This window comes from Protopterus annectens, chromosome 8.part0 (assembly GCF_019279795.1).
Source record: "Protopterus annectens isolate FY-2018-M chromosome 8.part0, PAN1.0, whole genome shotgun sequence".
In the NCBI taxonomy this organism is placed as follows: Eukaryota; Metazoa; Chordata; order Ceratodontiformes; family Protopteridae; genus Protopterus; species Protopterus annectens.
Window position 1 is genome coordinate 1306864597 of NC_056741.1, and position 16323 is coordinate 1306880919.

Below are 16323 nucleotides of genomic sequence, written 5' to 3' on the forward strand. Positions count from 1 at the left end.
AGCCATCTGGGCAGTTGTATTTAAGCTTGCACCCAGGAATATTATCTCTTGACCCAGGAATATTATCTCTTGAGAGGGTACTAGTTAGTTAAATGATAAAAAAAACTTCTTCCTCCACCTCCAACACAAACACCTTAATAATCCACAAAAATTCTGGGCAGGCTTAAACAAGCTCCTGCACCCAGGCCAGGCAACCACCCCCACTCCAACAACTTGCAAACAACAGTGCCCTGTAAACATTGCTAACACATTCAATAGTTTCTTCACAGAAACTATACAATCCCTGGCCACACAATTCAAACAAACAACCAGCCCACTCCACTACCCATGCCAGCAGAATACTACAACTACATCAGATCATCTATTTACCTTCGATCCAGTACCCATATCCTTTATAACATCTCTTCTTAAAAACTAAAACCCACTAAGCTAGCAGCTGACCTTCTCCCAGCTGAGTTTCTGCAAAAAGCAGCTGAGGCCATTTCCTATCCCGTCTCCATAATCATAAACCGTACCTTGTCAGAAGCCTTCATCCCCTCCATATGGAAAATGTCCCACATTATTCCTCTCCATAAAGGTGGTAGCTCACTAGAGCTAACCAACTACAGACCTATAGCTATACTCTCACCCCTGGCCAAAATTATGGAAAAGTGTGCCCACAAACAACTGATGGAACACCTCACCAAAAATAAAATTCTAGCTAACTCCCAACATGGCTTCAGGCCAAATCACAGTACCACATCAGCCCTACTTATCCTTTTCTAATACCATCAATAACTTCAGAAACAATAATAAACTATCATCTGCTCTTTTCTTAGACCTCTCCAAGGCCTTTGATATGGTGAACCACATTCAACTCCTCCAGGCATTAAAAAAACTATCACTCAGCAATTCCACGCTGAAATGGTTCCACGCTGAAATGGTTCCAATCCTACCTGTCCAATAGGCAACAGGCTGTTCTATGGCAGGACAAATTATCTACATGCCTACCTGTTACACTTGGAATTCCCCAAGGATCTATTCTTGGCCCTCTTCTTTTCACCATCTTTGTTAATGACCTGCCCACAATCACCCCCCATGCCACATGCATTCAATATGCAGATGATTCGACTATCATCAGCACTGCCTCCAACCTGGCAGACCTCACTGCTTCAACCCAAGACACCTTCAACCTAATAGAAAAATGGTTCTCAAGTCGACAACTAGTTCTCAACCCCAACAAAACAAAACTACTTACTTTCTCATCCACTAACAAGACTCTTCCCCCCACCTTCTCTATTACATCCTCCAATGGAATCACTATATCACCAGAAGCTCACACTAAGCTATTAGGTGTTACCATTGATAACTCCCTTAAATTTGACACCCATTTCAATCTTACCATCAAAACCGTCAATAAAAAGCTTGGTTCTCTCTATAAAGTAAAACACTTTCTCACGCTAAAATTACAATTGCCAGCACACACCTACTATCAACTCTTTTCTATGCCTCCCCCCTCTTTACAAACCTAAACAAGACAACCCTTAACAAACTTACTTCTTGTTACAATCACATAGCTAGATTTGTCACAAATTCCACCTTTAGAACGCACCACTGCACTAACTTGAAGCAACTAGGGTGGTTAGAGTTTTCCAACCAACTCCATTTCAACCAACTCAAAACGGCTCACCAGATACTGTATCACCCAGAGAAAACACCAGCTCTGAAAAACATCATTCACCCCTATATTAACCTGCAATCTTTATGCTCCTCCAATAAGATCTTAGCTCAAACTACCAAAGCCAATAATTCTGCTGGGGATTCTCTATTCTCAAACTTTGTAGGTAAAATGTGGAACTCCCTACCGACCATGCTCACCTCAGAACCCTCACTCCTACAATTCAGTAAAAAGCTTAAACCCCATCTCAATACTCTCTGGCAATGTCCCTGTTCCAAACCTGATTAACCACTATCATTTACCCTTCTCTTACCTCACTATCCTTAACTGCTTTTTAACAAGGCGCCTTTGTAACTGACCTATACTTTTTTATATGCTGCTGTTGTTTTTTTTTCCCCAAGATGTGATGTATCTTTATATTGTATTTAGAACTCAACTATCTTCCTTTTTTTGCATTAACAATGTTCATATGTCTGTTATGTACTTGGAGCTTTTCTCCCCGGGCCTCCGCTGAAAATGGACATGTATCCAGTCGGACTCTCCCGGTTAACAAATGTAAAATAAATAAATAAATAAATACTAGTTTTGATTTCTTTTCGTTTACTGTGTACCCTAGGCATGTTAGTAATCTTTTTACAAACGTTAGATGCTGTAGTAGAATGTCCTTGTTCTCTGCTTGAATAAGGCAGTCCAAGTAAGGATATATTTGTATTCCTCTTGGTCTGCAAAATGCAATTACTGGAGCCAGACATTTTGTGAAGACCCTGGGCACAGTAGATAAGCCAAAGGGCAGTGCAGAGAACTGGTAGTGCATTGAGCCAGCTATGAATCTGAGGTATCTTCTGCATGACTGTCTGATTGGGACATGCAGGTATGCCTCTTTTATGTCTAAAGTCACAAGCCAAGCCTTCTTGCCCAGCATGGGCAGAAGCTGCTTCAGAGTCAACATTTTGAATCTTGGAATATCCAGACCTGTTTAGAATAGATAGGTCCAGTATTGGTTTCCAGGCTTTGTCCTTTCTGGGCACCAAGAACAGTAGAGTATAATCCTTGTCCCTGTTCTTGCTGTGGTACTTGCTGAATGGCCCTCATGTCCATGAGGGATGACACTTGCTTTTGTGCCTCTGCCCATTGATTTTTTGGCAGGTCTGGCAAACCGTTTGCCATTGGCAGGGTGTGAAAGCGAAACCTGAAGTCTTGTGACACTATATCCAAGACCCATTTGTCCTGGGTTATTGCGTGCCAATTTTGAGAAAAAAGTGCTAGTTTTCCCCCTAAAGGTGCTGCCAAAAGATAAGTGCTTGGCGCAGGCAGGGGGAAGTCATTGGGACTGTTTCCTGTATGGCTGCGATTTGTCTTCTCCACTTTTGGAGGTAGAAGTATCCCATTGTTTAGACCTGTATGAGCCTTGGGGGCTGGGATCTGCCTCTAGGGTGTCTGTATCTGCCTCTTTGTGGCCTGTCTGACACTGGAAAGGACCAATTCTTTGTAGGCCAGTGCCTGCTAAATCTTGGAGGCTGTACCTGTAGGAAACCCTTGACTGTTTGCATAGATTTAGCTTTGCCCTCCATTTTCTCCAACACCTCTTCTGCTTTAACACCAAACAAGGTATCATGCTGTAATGGAGCATCTAATAATTCTGCTTTAACATGATCAGGCAGATTCTGTTCCTTTAACCAAGCATGCCTCCTAATGACAGAACCCGTAACAGCGGCCCTGCAGGAGGCCTCCAGAGAATCAAAACCACATTGCAAAGCATGCTTTCCCACTTGTTCTGCTGCATGCAAGAAATCCTGCATTTCTTTGTTTTCTTCACATTCAGAATTTATCAACATTTTCTGTTTAAGCAGTGACATAATATATTGCTGATATTTAAGCATATGAAACTGACAATTTAAAGCCCTTATAGCCAAGGTAGCAGAAGTGTAAATCTTTTTTTCCCCATCTATCCAGTGCCCTAGAATCCCTGTCAGAGGGGGTAGGGTTTTTTTGCAGTGGAAGCCTTGACCCCTTTGGGACCCTGAGAGATAGTTTCTGGGTCAGCAGCAGGGTTCTTAAAAAGACATTTATGTAAATCAGGAACCCTGTATTATCTGTCTGACTTAACAGGAGCTGGAGGTAAAGAGTCAGGAGTCAGGCTAGACTCTGAAAATACATAATCTACAATGTCTAACACAGGTGGAATAGCAAGGGGCCTGTGCTGAGGTAGTGAAAGGAAGTCTCTGAGCCTTTTCTTAGATTCTGAGTAATCTTGGCTCTCCCAGTGGAAATGCTCCCTCATGGTATGTAGAGTTTCCCCAAAAGAATAATCCTCAGAAGGAGAGGCTGAAGGGATAGATTCTTCAGCATCAGAATCCTCATAGGGAGGAAGAGAATATTCCTGATCAGAAGAGGAATCAGAAGAAATGGAAACCTGATCTGAAGACTCATATTCTGTCTCCTGCCTAGGCCTCTTATCAGGAGGGGGATGGGAACCCCTGATCAAAGTAATTAGGTCTTCGGCCATTTAGAGCATCTGTTTATTAGGCATGGAGGCCTGTCCATGGGGCTGTTGTACTTGCTTCTTTGTCTTTAGAGGTGCTTTAGTCTTTGCCTTTGAAGCTGAAGTTGTTTTAACATATAACTGTGTAGGCCTGAAAACACCCTCAGAAGCCAATGCCTGCTCAGCGGCTCCGGACCCATCTGAGGGAATAGTTTCCGAAGTTCCAATACCTTGAGTTTCCTGTGGCCTAGTCAGCTCCACGTGGGAGTCAGAAGCGGCCTGCGGCTCTAAAGTAGCGGGTGTCAGGGGCTGCGAAAGCGCCTCACTGAGAACTGGCGACTGGCTTAGAAGAAGCCTCATCAGTTTTGGACCTCTGATACCTGTCCTTTTCTTTTTGTTTCTTTTGAATTGCGGTAGTTGGATGGCTGTCTGACGACATTGTGTAATTAAATCTTCTGCCAAAATAGTGAAATGCAAAATTGTACCGACGCTTAATAGTGCGTTGGTTAAATCTAGCACAAAACCGACAATTAGCAATGTCGTGATAAGGGCCTAGGCAAGGAATACAATAAGAATGGAAGTCCTTATAAGGTATTTGCTTCCCACAAGAAATACAATTATTAACTTTTTCTGACATCAGTCTGGAGCAAGAAAAAAGTTTCCCCAATGGGGTACTTAGCTTTTAATGAAGACTTCAGATCTGAAATTCGAAAACAAAAATCTCAGGAGTCGGCCGACCAGCACTTGCGAACTGCTTTTGCTTCGGGCACCACGCAGCAAGAAAGACAGAGAAAATGGTGTTGGCTGCATCTTTTATACCCCTGGCGCACTGACGTCAGTGAGGAGGCGACAGCAACCGACGCCAGACCTAGACTTTGGAATTCAGGCCGACTGCAAGTAGCCTGCCAGCAGGATAACCCAATTCTAATGACTGCAACAGTGAAACACAATGAACATCCAGTGACAGCAGCCCAGTAAGAGGCCTCTAAAGAATCAAACCCGCATTGCAAAGTATGTTTTCCAACCTGTTCAGCACAATGCATTAAATCCTGTAATTCCTTATTTTCAGCACAGTCAAGAATCAACATCATTTTCTGCTTAAGCAATCCAATAATATGTTGTTGATACTTTAACATATGAAACTGACAGTTTAAGGCCCTAATGGCCAACGTTGTAGAAGTGTAAACCTTCTTACCCCATCTATCCAGCGCCCTGGAGTCCCTATCAGAAGGGGTAGGGTTTTTGGCAGTAGAGGCCTTAATGCCCTTGGGTCCCTGTGAATAATCTCCGGATCTGCAATAGGATTTTTAAAAAGGAACTTGTGAGAATCGGGAACCCTGTAATATCTGTCAGGTTTTCTGGAAGCAGAAGGCAAAGAATCAGGGGCCAAACTAGATTCCAAAAAGGCATCATCAACAATGCCTAGTACAGGAGGTATAGCTAAATGCCTAAGCTGAGGCAAGAGTAAGAAATCCTTAAGCCTCTTTTTCGAATCAGAAAAATCCTGGCTTTCCCAGTGGAAATGCTCCCTTAGACTGTGCAAAGTTTCACCAAAAGAAAAATCCTCTGGAGGGGAAGCAGAGGGAATACAGTCATCTGCATCAGAATCCTCATAAGTAGATAAGGGTAAATCCAGATCATCAGAAGAAACAGATAAATCAGAATCCTGGTCAGAAGATTCATAAACAATTTCAGTCCTAGCTCTCTTAGAAGGGGGTGGTTGGCTTCCCCTGATTAAAGTTATAAGATCTTCAGCCATTATCATTTTTTTTTAGGCATAGAAGCCTGAGCATGCAGCCTGGGCTTCAGTTTTCTATGCAAGGTTCGAGGTTTAGGCCTTAAAGAAGAAGGTGTCGGTTTAATATGCAAGTTTGTTGGCCTGAATACATCCTCAGAAGCCTGTGCCTGCACAGCGGCTCCGGAACCATCCGAGGTAGAGACATCCGCAGGTTCCATAATTGAAGTATCTCGTGGCATACTGGACTCCGAATGGGTCTCAGTAGAGGCCTGCGAATCAGAAGTAGCGGGTATCGGGGACTACGAAAGAGCCTCACTGAGTACTGGCAAACTGGCAACCGGCTTAGAAGAAGCGTCGTCGGCAGCTTTGGACCCAGGCAGCCTGTCTCTGTCTTTATCTTTGCGTTTTTTTGGAATTCCAGTAGACGGATGGCTTACCGACGATATTTCTGGATAACTGAAGTGAGAACAGAAATATTTAGAGGTGAAAATATACAGACGACGGATATTGTGTGGATTAAATAAAGCACAAAACCGACAGCAAGGTACGTTGTGGTCAGGGCCTAGGCAAGGAATACAGTACGAATTAAAATATTTGTGGGGTATTTGCTTTCCACAAGAAACGCAATTATTAACTTTTACTGCCATCGGTAAGGAGCAAGAAAAAGTTTCCCCAACAGGATACTTAGCTTTAGTTGAAAACTTCGGTTCTGAAACTCGAAAACGAAAATTTCAGGAGTGGGGCGACCGGCACTTGTGAACTGCTTCTGCTTCGGGCACCGCACAGCTAGAAAGACTGACGTAATGGAATCGGCTGCATGTTTTATACCCCTGACAACCTGACGTCATGGAAGGGACAGCAACTGACTCAGGACCCAAGACTTCGTTAATCAGACCGACTGAGGGCTACTGCAAGCAAATAACCCAAGTGTGATGACTGCAACAGTGAAACACTAAGAACATCAGAATGTAAAGCAGCAGACTTCTCAACTCACTACAAAAATTTATTTGCTAAAGGGAATCCATTCTTTACATTCACAGTGGTTTCTTGTTTTTAAAACACATACACTTACAAAAAATTGTTTTTATATTAAGCCAAGGGTATTAATCCAGACATTCCTATGCAAAAGTAAAAAAAAAAAAATCTCAACTTTATATATATTGCAAGCATTGCACTTTTACAACCAATCCTCCCTCCCAAGAGTAAAAGTTAACTTAACCTTGCTTTTGTCCAGCTTTTCTTAACTTTTTATAATGTAATGCCTACATTTCTTAAAAGTGACAAAGGGAAAATGTACTTGTTTACTTTAGTATCTTTATCACATACAACAATAACTGAAATGTTTTACAATTTACATCACAAAATGTTTTATACAAACATTGTTAAGAACAAAGTTCTTTTACTTACAGTTACTTTTTCTTTTCCCTTTTAGTGACCGCCCAAACAATAATGACATGAATTGGGGTATATTCCTTTCAGTCTCTGAAAAGTTTAACAAATGCAAGAAAAGTCCAATCTTTTTCAGCACTTTTTTCTTTTAAAAAGTTATATTTCACAAATGTGATTCATTCTTTACATTCTCATATTTATTCACTAATTTCAGTGTTCCTGGTCTTCCTCCTGTTCATCACCATCTCCCAAACACAGACTTGAGCCAAGTCCAAGGTACTCCCGATTTAATTCCTATGCCTTTTCTGTCTCTCAAGCAATCTTATTTGGAATATTATAAAAGCTCTTATTGGCAAAGTCTCTCTTATTCTTCTTCTTTAGGCTTTTCCCGGTTAGGGGTCGCCACAGTGGATCACCTGTCCGCTCATGATTGGCAGTGGAGTTTTACGGTGTCGAGTTGCCAGCCCGGCGCCCAACCTTCCACAGAAGGCACACACACACACACACACACACACACACACACACACACACACACACACACACACACACACACACACACACACACACACCTAGGACCAATTTAGAGTGTCCAATCCACCTACAGCATGTCTTTGGGATGTGGGAGGAAACCTGAGCAGCCAGAGGGAACCCACGTGACCACAGGGAGGACATGCAGACTCCGCACAGAAGGCACCCCAGCCGAGGATCGAACCAGAGAACCTCTTGCTGTGAGGTGGCAATGCTAACCGCTGCACCACCTTGGCTATGAGCTTTATTATCAGGAGAATGAGAGGCAGAGTCCCCTTCTGTTTTGATGGCTCACTTTTTGTTGGACAAATTTTTGTATTTATTTGCTCCTTAGCCTGCTCTGCACAAAAAAAAAAAAAAAAAAAAGACTTTGATCCTCCAGGAAAAAAATATTCTGAAGACCACTGGGTATAGCAGCTTGAATCTCATACCTGCATCTCAACATTTCCTGACTGCTGTGATAAATCTGTCTCTTCTACCTGGTGTACAACAATCATTTTCAAGAAACACTGTCTCCAATTTTTAATACTTTGCTCTTCTGACACAGTTTTGTCAGTATCAACTCTTTCTGCTGGTATGACTACATCTTTACTAATACAGGTCTTGGCTGCTTTCCCGTGGCCAAGTTTGCAGCACACACACAATGTGCCCTTTAAATTAACAAATCCTGTTGAATACCAGTCCAGTTACTTACTTATGCTTTCATAAAGTTAATACAGTCTGTTTCTTCCAATGTCTCTGTTACCGCCAAAAATCTCAAGTTTTCGCTGTGTGCTGTTTCCTTTTAACTTTATAATTTTTGAAACCGTTCTTCTTGAGCAGTCTCATACTCAGCCAGCCTTTTCTTCTTTTTGACATCTGATATTTGCAGTTTTATCAGTTCATCTGAATAGCTGTTTAAAGGGTCTTCTATTTTTCCAGCTTTTTATTTGTGTTGATATACTCTTGCAATGTTTCATTTATTTTAATCAGCTCCAAGCACATTCAATTTATTTTTTCCTCCAAATTAATGAAAGCCATCTCTTGTACCAAAGCTACAACCTGAACTCTTTTTTGCTGAACAGCTGCAGGAAGACAGGGGGGCACCAGAAGCTCTAGTCGCCGTGTCTAAGGAAGGAGTTGCAGATTCAGGTGAAGTCACTAGAGACTTGGCCAGCGTGCTCCTCACAGCCTCGAAGGCGGGCTCAACAGAATCTGAAGAGAGGCCCGTCTCCGAGACCATGACCGGGGTCGGGGTTCCCCTAGCCGAGGTGCCAAGTGGGAGACTCATGGCTGAAACCAGAAGCCCCGACGAATCCCCATCGGGCCCGGCTGAGAACACCTGAGAACCAAAACCTCTAGAAGGCACAGATAGGGTTGGAGCTGAAGTCGGTGCCGACAAGACTAGCAGTGGGTCTCTGAACCGACTCAAGGACTTCACCCGACTCTACAAACTCCGGCTCCGACGACACCAAGGTTGTCGGAGGAGGAAGAAATGGTATTGAAAGGGCTGGCTCCGGGGCCAACTGGGCCGGAGCAGAAAATAATTTGGATAAGACAGGTGACTGGAGGAACCTCTGGACCACCCTATCTAAATCCGAATCTGAAAGCCTGGAGGACCTGGAGGAAACAGAAGGGGGCCGAGAAACTTTTTCTATCGGCTCTGAGACAAAGCTAGGAGGCCGGCTCCGAATCGGCACCAAAAGGATCGGAGCCGAAGCAGACTCGACCAGAACTGAGACCCCTTTCGGCGCCGACTGTTCAGGGGCCGACGAAACCGACCCCAAAGCAGAAACACTCTCCTGCGACTCCGAGACCAATGGAGCCGAGGGAGGAGACCCAGATTTAGATCCTCTATCCTGCAGCTCCGAGATCAGTGGAGCCGAGGAAGGGGACAGAGTACCTGATCTCTCATCCCGAGACTCCAAGACCAGTGGAGCCGAGGAAGGAGACCCAGATTTAGATCCTCTATCCTGCGGCACCGAGATCAGTGGAGCAGAGGAAGGGGACAGAGATTTAGCTTTTTTTGCAGGTGGCTCCAACGGACTTGTCAGAACCGAAGACTTCTTTTGCTTCGATTTTGAGGTGGGAGAAGAAGACAAAGCTTCCTCGAAGGCTGGCTTGATCAAACCCTTCAGGATCAGCTTATTTTTTCTTTCATGTAGGACACGAGAGGAGAAAGCATGGCAAACACTGCAAGATTCTTGCAAGTGTTTAGCCCCTAGACAAACACAGATGGCGTGGCCATCTGTCAACGACATCTTGTAACTGCATTTTGAACATTTTTTAAAGCCCGATGGCTTATGTTCCTTTTCTTTACCAGACATACTAACACTCTAAACACACTCAACACACAAGGAGGGAAGGGAAGAGCTCTAAAAAACGCTCGCCGACAAGAAATAGGGCAAAGGCCCTCTAACTTAAACGGGCCTGGCCCGCCAAACAGAAGGAATTACCACAACAATCCAAAAAACAAACAGCCAATCACAAGGGTACTAAACAACAAGATAGCTATTAAAATAGCTGTTTGAGTATAAAATTTAAGCTAACTGCAAAAAAACGACCAAAAGGCCAAAATAGAAGGGTACTTAGCCACAGCCAAGTCGAAACCACGTCATTACTCTAGGAGCGGCAAACGAGATCTGGGGGTTTGGGCGTGGTGCATCCTGGGATAAGGGGTTGGCCCAGCCAATGAGAGACTTCGTGCTAGTGTATCGGCCGAGTCGGAGCCGATTCTCGGCTCCGAGCTCATCAGTTATGAATGTAGGCGAGATAGGATCGCATTACATCTACAGTTTCTATCTTCTCCTTCTCCAGCTCATTTCCACTCACAAACTCCATCATAGATTCAGTGGTCACTGGTAACAGCCCCCCCCCACCTAGTGATTACCTCACAGGTAAAATTCCCTGATGCCCTGGCCAAATTTCTCATAGTAATATAAATACACCCTCAGATCTCCCCTGAAAGAAGGCCACAAGCCTAGTGAAACTAACCTGGTCAACAAAGGATAAATACAAAAATATGCATTGAATAAAATAAATACATATACATTACCTAAAAAAAAACAATAAACAAAAACTGATCCAATGGCATGTATGAACACTGTCAACTCAGCCATGATAAAATCCCTTCTGGCTAATACAGTAGACAGCTGACAAGTGAGACAGGAAAGGCACTTGCCCTTTAAAGTTACCCAGATTTGTGATTTTCCAAGTACGCTATGTATAGGTTTATCATACTAAAGTTAATTATCAAATGTCAGTCCAAATATTTTGCTGTCATTTACTACTTAAATTATGGAATTAAGAAAATCATATACAGATAAAGTCTGAGCTCTGGAGATAGTAAGATTACCACTCTCAGTCTTGGGATCCTTGCAGGTAAAAAGCCAAGATTTCATTTTATTGCTAGTGCAATGAAGTCCAGAAAATCATAGCTAAGATTGTATGAAGTTGAATCTGCTGGGCTCACAGCTGATAAGAAAGAGAGCATAATCAGAGTAGAAAGGCATAAAATCAGTATAGTAACCAGTATAGCATTACACTGGTGCTCCACCGTCAGATATATATACAATGAAGAATGAGGGGCCAAAATCAGAGCTGAGCCACTTAGAACATCTGACACCAATGGGGGTACTGTGTCATCCAGTCAGTCTGATGGAGTGCACTATACCTTAAAGCCTTCAAGACAGTTAGTAAGCCATCTACAGTTAATGAAGGAGAGCCCATGCGAGGTGAAAAAAAAATCAAGACCACTGTATTGAATCCTTCATGAGATCTAAGAACAATGATCCAGCAACTATGTTATAATTCAGACACATGCAGAGATAATAACTAGTGTAAAACAAAGCTGCATCTGTGCCATGACCAGGTCTAAAACTAAATCATGTACCATTTATGACAGTACTACTAATAAGGAGTTGTAGGTACAGAGAATATATAATTAAGTGAAGACAGGTGGGTAAGCACGATATAAATTGCTCACAGCAAATTAGATACTGCCTTACTACAAATACCTGTTTCCAGACGACAGACTCCCTTCCATCTTTAATCAAATTGTTGGTACTGGCTATGATATGGAGCTGTCTGCATCTTTTAATAATTCTTAGGATATCCTGATGATGGCAGTGGAATTTACAGACTGTGCTGCAAATGTGAAAATAGAACATTGGCATTATGACATTGAAATAAATATGGTCAGCAATCATTAATTCCAATTTGCTGAACTGAATCCCTAAAGTGGAGCTATCCAAAGTACCAGTGACAGTGTTGTTATTCTGAGGAAATGGGAAAGGGCTGCATGCATTGCTAGGATTTGGGAGATGATCAATGCCATTCTATAACTTAACATTTGTTGAGAAATATTTGTTGATCTGGAAGTTTTTTACCACAGACTATAGGGGACTTAAAATGGATTCTAGCGTTCTAAAAATCATTTGAAGTTAACAGAAAACACTAAGACACTGGTATAAAAGACTTGATACAATACCTTTTAGAAGGTAGCAAGAAGTTATATTTTAATGGCAGACTGCCCAAAGATGGCTGCGATTATGTGACACTGTGGCTTTAACACTGGACTCATCTTGAAGAGACTGGAAGTTCTAATTGCATGTTACCAAAGTGTAATCTTACTATGCAAGGCTTTAAAAACAGTGAGAAAATTGCACTTCCTCTGCAAGCAGCAGTTAGTTCAGACGAGTGAAACATGCAATAATGTAGCATAATACTAAATGTTAAATTCATACTTCACTGAAAAACAAAACCATCATGTTTTATGGATACTTCTAAAACACCAAAATGTGAATGTAGGAAGATTGACACAAAGTCATTCATTACTTACCATTCGTAATGATCAACTTTAGTTTACAATCATGACTGGTGACTTGTTCAAGACTTGTGCTGGACAGCTATACTCCTCTTCTTACAATTTCCAATAAATGTTCTCATCACCATTAATGAGACCATACATTTCAGATCAACAGAAAGCTAGTACACAGCCTCTTCATCAGCTGAGGCATGGGAGTCTCAGAGAACACAGATAAAGGCAAAATAGAGTAATTTGTTAATTTTAAACAGAATGAGAATGGATTCTCTGTCTACATAACAGAGGCATGCATGCATGCATGGTAAAGTAAGAAGCAGGTGAGGATCTAGAAGTATAAAACTGCAATATTATCAACTCTAACATTTCTATCTCAGAAATACGAGTTTAGAATGTCTTGCATAAATCAAATTTCAGGCACTGCCATAATGTCAGGAAGGTAAAAGTGCAATTCAGTTTGCATGAGATGTGCTTTTCCTGATACTTCTTCCATTGATATGATCCAGTTTAATACTGCTAAAATATGGCTAGACATTAACAAGTGCAAAAATAGTATTGTTGGTGCAGGGGTCTAGACTGGAATGGATGTCTCCATACAGCAGTGTAAATGATAAAAAGGATGTAAATTTATAAGTGGTACTTTTGAACAGCTCTGTATAGGGCTGTCCTTACCAAGTGATAACCAGAGTTTACTTCTCTAAGCTTAAACTGTGCTATTGCAAAATACGAAAGACTGGAGCAATGTCTGGCTATGGGTTACAGCTGGAATTTGAAACTTAACTGTATACTGTAGTGCTCCAGGCCTTGATAACTGAAAGTTGTCAGGACAACCTACAATATCTGTAGTGATGGTGGTGGTATTCAAGCATCAAAACAGTTAATACAAAATAAGAGAAGTTTATGACTTTACTTTATAACTGACTATTATGTGGTAGCTTCCAATTGGCTATTCAAGTAAAAGGTGTAGTCGCAGTCAGTAATAAAAGGCACACTACCTTAAGGAGGGTTGCTGGAGTGGAAGGTAGGAAAGAACTATTCAGGCCTCTTTATCTTGATGCAGAAAAAGGATGCAACATTTTTAAAGTTCCTGCTAGATGCCACACAGCACATGTGGTTTGCAAAACAGCTGGCCAGCAGCAGACAATATTATATGTGATGTATTATCTGTCAAATCACAAGCATCCACAGCAAAACAGGAGGCATAAAAGTGTAAGATGTGAAAGCAATCTGTTGAATGAAGGAAGAGGACCGAATACAGTTCTTACATAGAAGGTACATTTGTTGCACATATATGTCATTTTTTTCTGTTGTTGCTGTACTTTTCAGCATATGTCTCAGCAAATGTGCAAGTGGTTGACATTAGAGGAGATGTCAATCGCTCATGCACATAGCCCCTCTCTGTAGCTGCCCCATGCAGATTAATACCTTTCGTTTGGTTCCACTCTACCACAGGCAGCCACTGCTGGGATGTGTTCCTGAGCAAGCAAAAGTCCTGTCATTCCTTGCCACCCCCAAATGGCCTTCCAACACCGAAGCTGTTGGCTGAACTTCAGTCAATGATGGTATAGGCAGACTCCCTGCTCCTACACCAACACATTGGTCTGTTATGCAAGTAATTCTGGGAGGACTGCACAGTACTCTGCACCTTGCTCAAAGTGCTAGTTTGGGTAAAACAAAATGGAATTATGTGCTTGATGTTTTACTCAGCTGAAGAGGTACAGTATCTACTTATTTTGAATTTTTGGAAAACAAGACATCTAAAATATCTTATCCGGACTGATGGAGCACAACAACTCTTTCCATATAACTAGACAGTTTCCGAATAAGAAATTCTGGATGGAAGTAACCAGGAGGATCCCATCTCTTGTTTTTTTTTCACTGAAGTAGTCATTCTCCTACTACCTGCTTAAATACATGCAAGGTCCCGTGGCAGAGGCTATACAGCATTCAAAAGGCACAAAAAGGCATAGATGCTCATGCTTGAGAGGGTATCAACCCACCAGCGATGCACGCACCTGTACTCAATCTCAAACCAGATGCACAGCTATGGGTAGATTAGAAAACTGCCAATTTACAAAGGGTACATTTTTGTGAAGTAAGGAGGAAACACATATAGAAAGAGGGAAGATGCACAGATTTCACACAGAAAGCAGCCCACCTCTGAACTACAAAAAAGATGTTACAAATAAAAATGTATTTTGATTAATTTATTCTTTGGTTCATCAGCTATTTACTCACCAGCTGATCGCCTTCCCCATGATTCCTTTGGGTGTTCCCCTTGGTGCCATTTCTCTTTCCACAATATGATATGGGTAGAGCACATTTATAGGGAACTCTACAAAAACAGGACCTAAAGTGGCACAAAAATTTAAATTTGAAAAGCTGTTTAGAAACAGCCCTGATCTCCAAATTAAGAATTACATTTAATGCAAATAAAAACAGACTCCTATAAGACAAATCCCTTTAAAGAACATTCATGAAATCTGGTTTGATGGAATACAAAACACACTACCACAAACATGCATTTGGTTCATCAAGCCAGGTTCGCTCTTGTTGCTGCCTGAGGATGAAAAAAAAGAAAAGAAAGAAAAACACAGTTTGCAATCCACTGATCAATATTTTAATGCACAGCAGAAGTACTTTTGTATGTGTACATAACAGGACTGTGAAAGTTCTGTTAACTTGGAATAATCCTTCTTGTAGCCATCTATATTACGCATCAATAAGGCTCAATATTTGGGCCTCTGTTATTCACCGTATTTGTTAACCATATAAGGAATAACCAAAAATCTGAATGTCGTACAATACTTGTCGGATAGTTCTTCACTGTTTCATGTTGCAAAATCTCTTATAGGATGGTCACACTTCCATTTAGTATACACACACTACATTTGGTATACACACACACTACATAAAATAGCTGGATTCTTCAGAACGTATTCTTAATGTTACAAAACAAAATCAGTGCTATTTTCTTTTGTGGAAATTACAGACCAAAGTACTCCTAGCATAAATATGAAAACAGGCCGGAGTACCTCTCAACTGTTGAAAATTTCACAGAATGTCCAGATTCTTCTCATATTTTTGGTCTGTTCCTCATAAAAAGTTGAGTTTTTTTGGCAAATTAACAACTTGAAGTTAGGAAACAGCAACAGAAAGTTTCAGACTTCATATCCTTCAGGAAAGGAGGGCTAATGAAAAACCTGTTATTCTAGCAACTTTCTAAGTTTATAAAAACAATATATAAAATCAGTCCCCAACTCTGGGCCTTTATCCCATCATTATTTCTAGCGTTGTCCAGCATTCTTGCACTAATAGATTGAGAGGTATCAGGCAAGCTATGGAGTAACTATAGATAAATCCTTGTAGTTAAATTTAAATTTCCAGTACCATCAGGAAAAAGAAAAAAAAATAAAACTCATACACTTAGATAAACTCAGGACGCTTCTTTGCAGTGACTCATCCAAAAAGTTAATCCTCCTAAAGGTACATACTGTTGTATACTGACTGTTACAGCAGTCTTAGAGCTACAATAAACATGTAACACAGTAGCCCCATTTACTGTCAGAAAACAGAATTCAGTGTGTATATATATATATATATATATATATATAAAATATATATATATATATATATATATATATATATATATATATATTTTTTTTAAAAAAATTTTAACCATTTTTCTTTTTTTTTTTTATTTAATTAAAAATAAAAAAATATTTTTT

The 16323-nt window shown here is 41.2% G+C and overlaps 1 protein-coding gene across 1 annotated transcript in view; it reads right to left on the minus strand.

The window, feature by feature from the left end:
- The window catches only part of ILVBL (ilvB acetolactate synthase like), a 790151-nt gene that overhangs the window by 473531 nt on the left and 300297 nt on the right, over positions 1-16323 (minus strand). The window contains exon 6 of the mRNA XM_044080826.1: positions 14834-14945. Coding sequence (XP_043936761.1) covers positions 14834-14945 — 112 coding nt within the window. The remainder of the gene's footprint in view (positions 1-14833; positions 14946-16323) is intronic.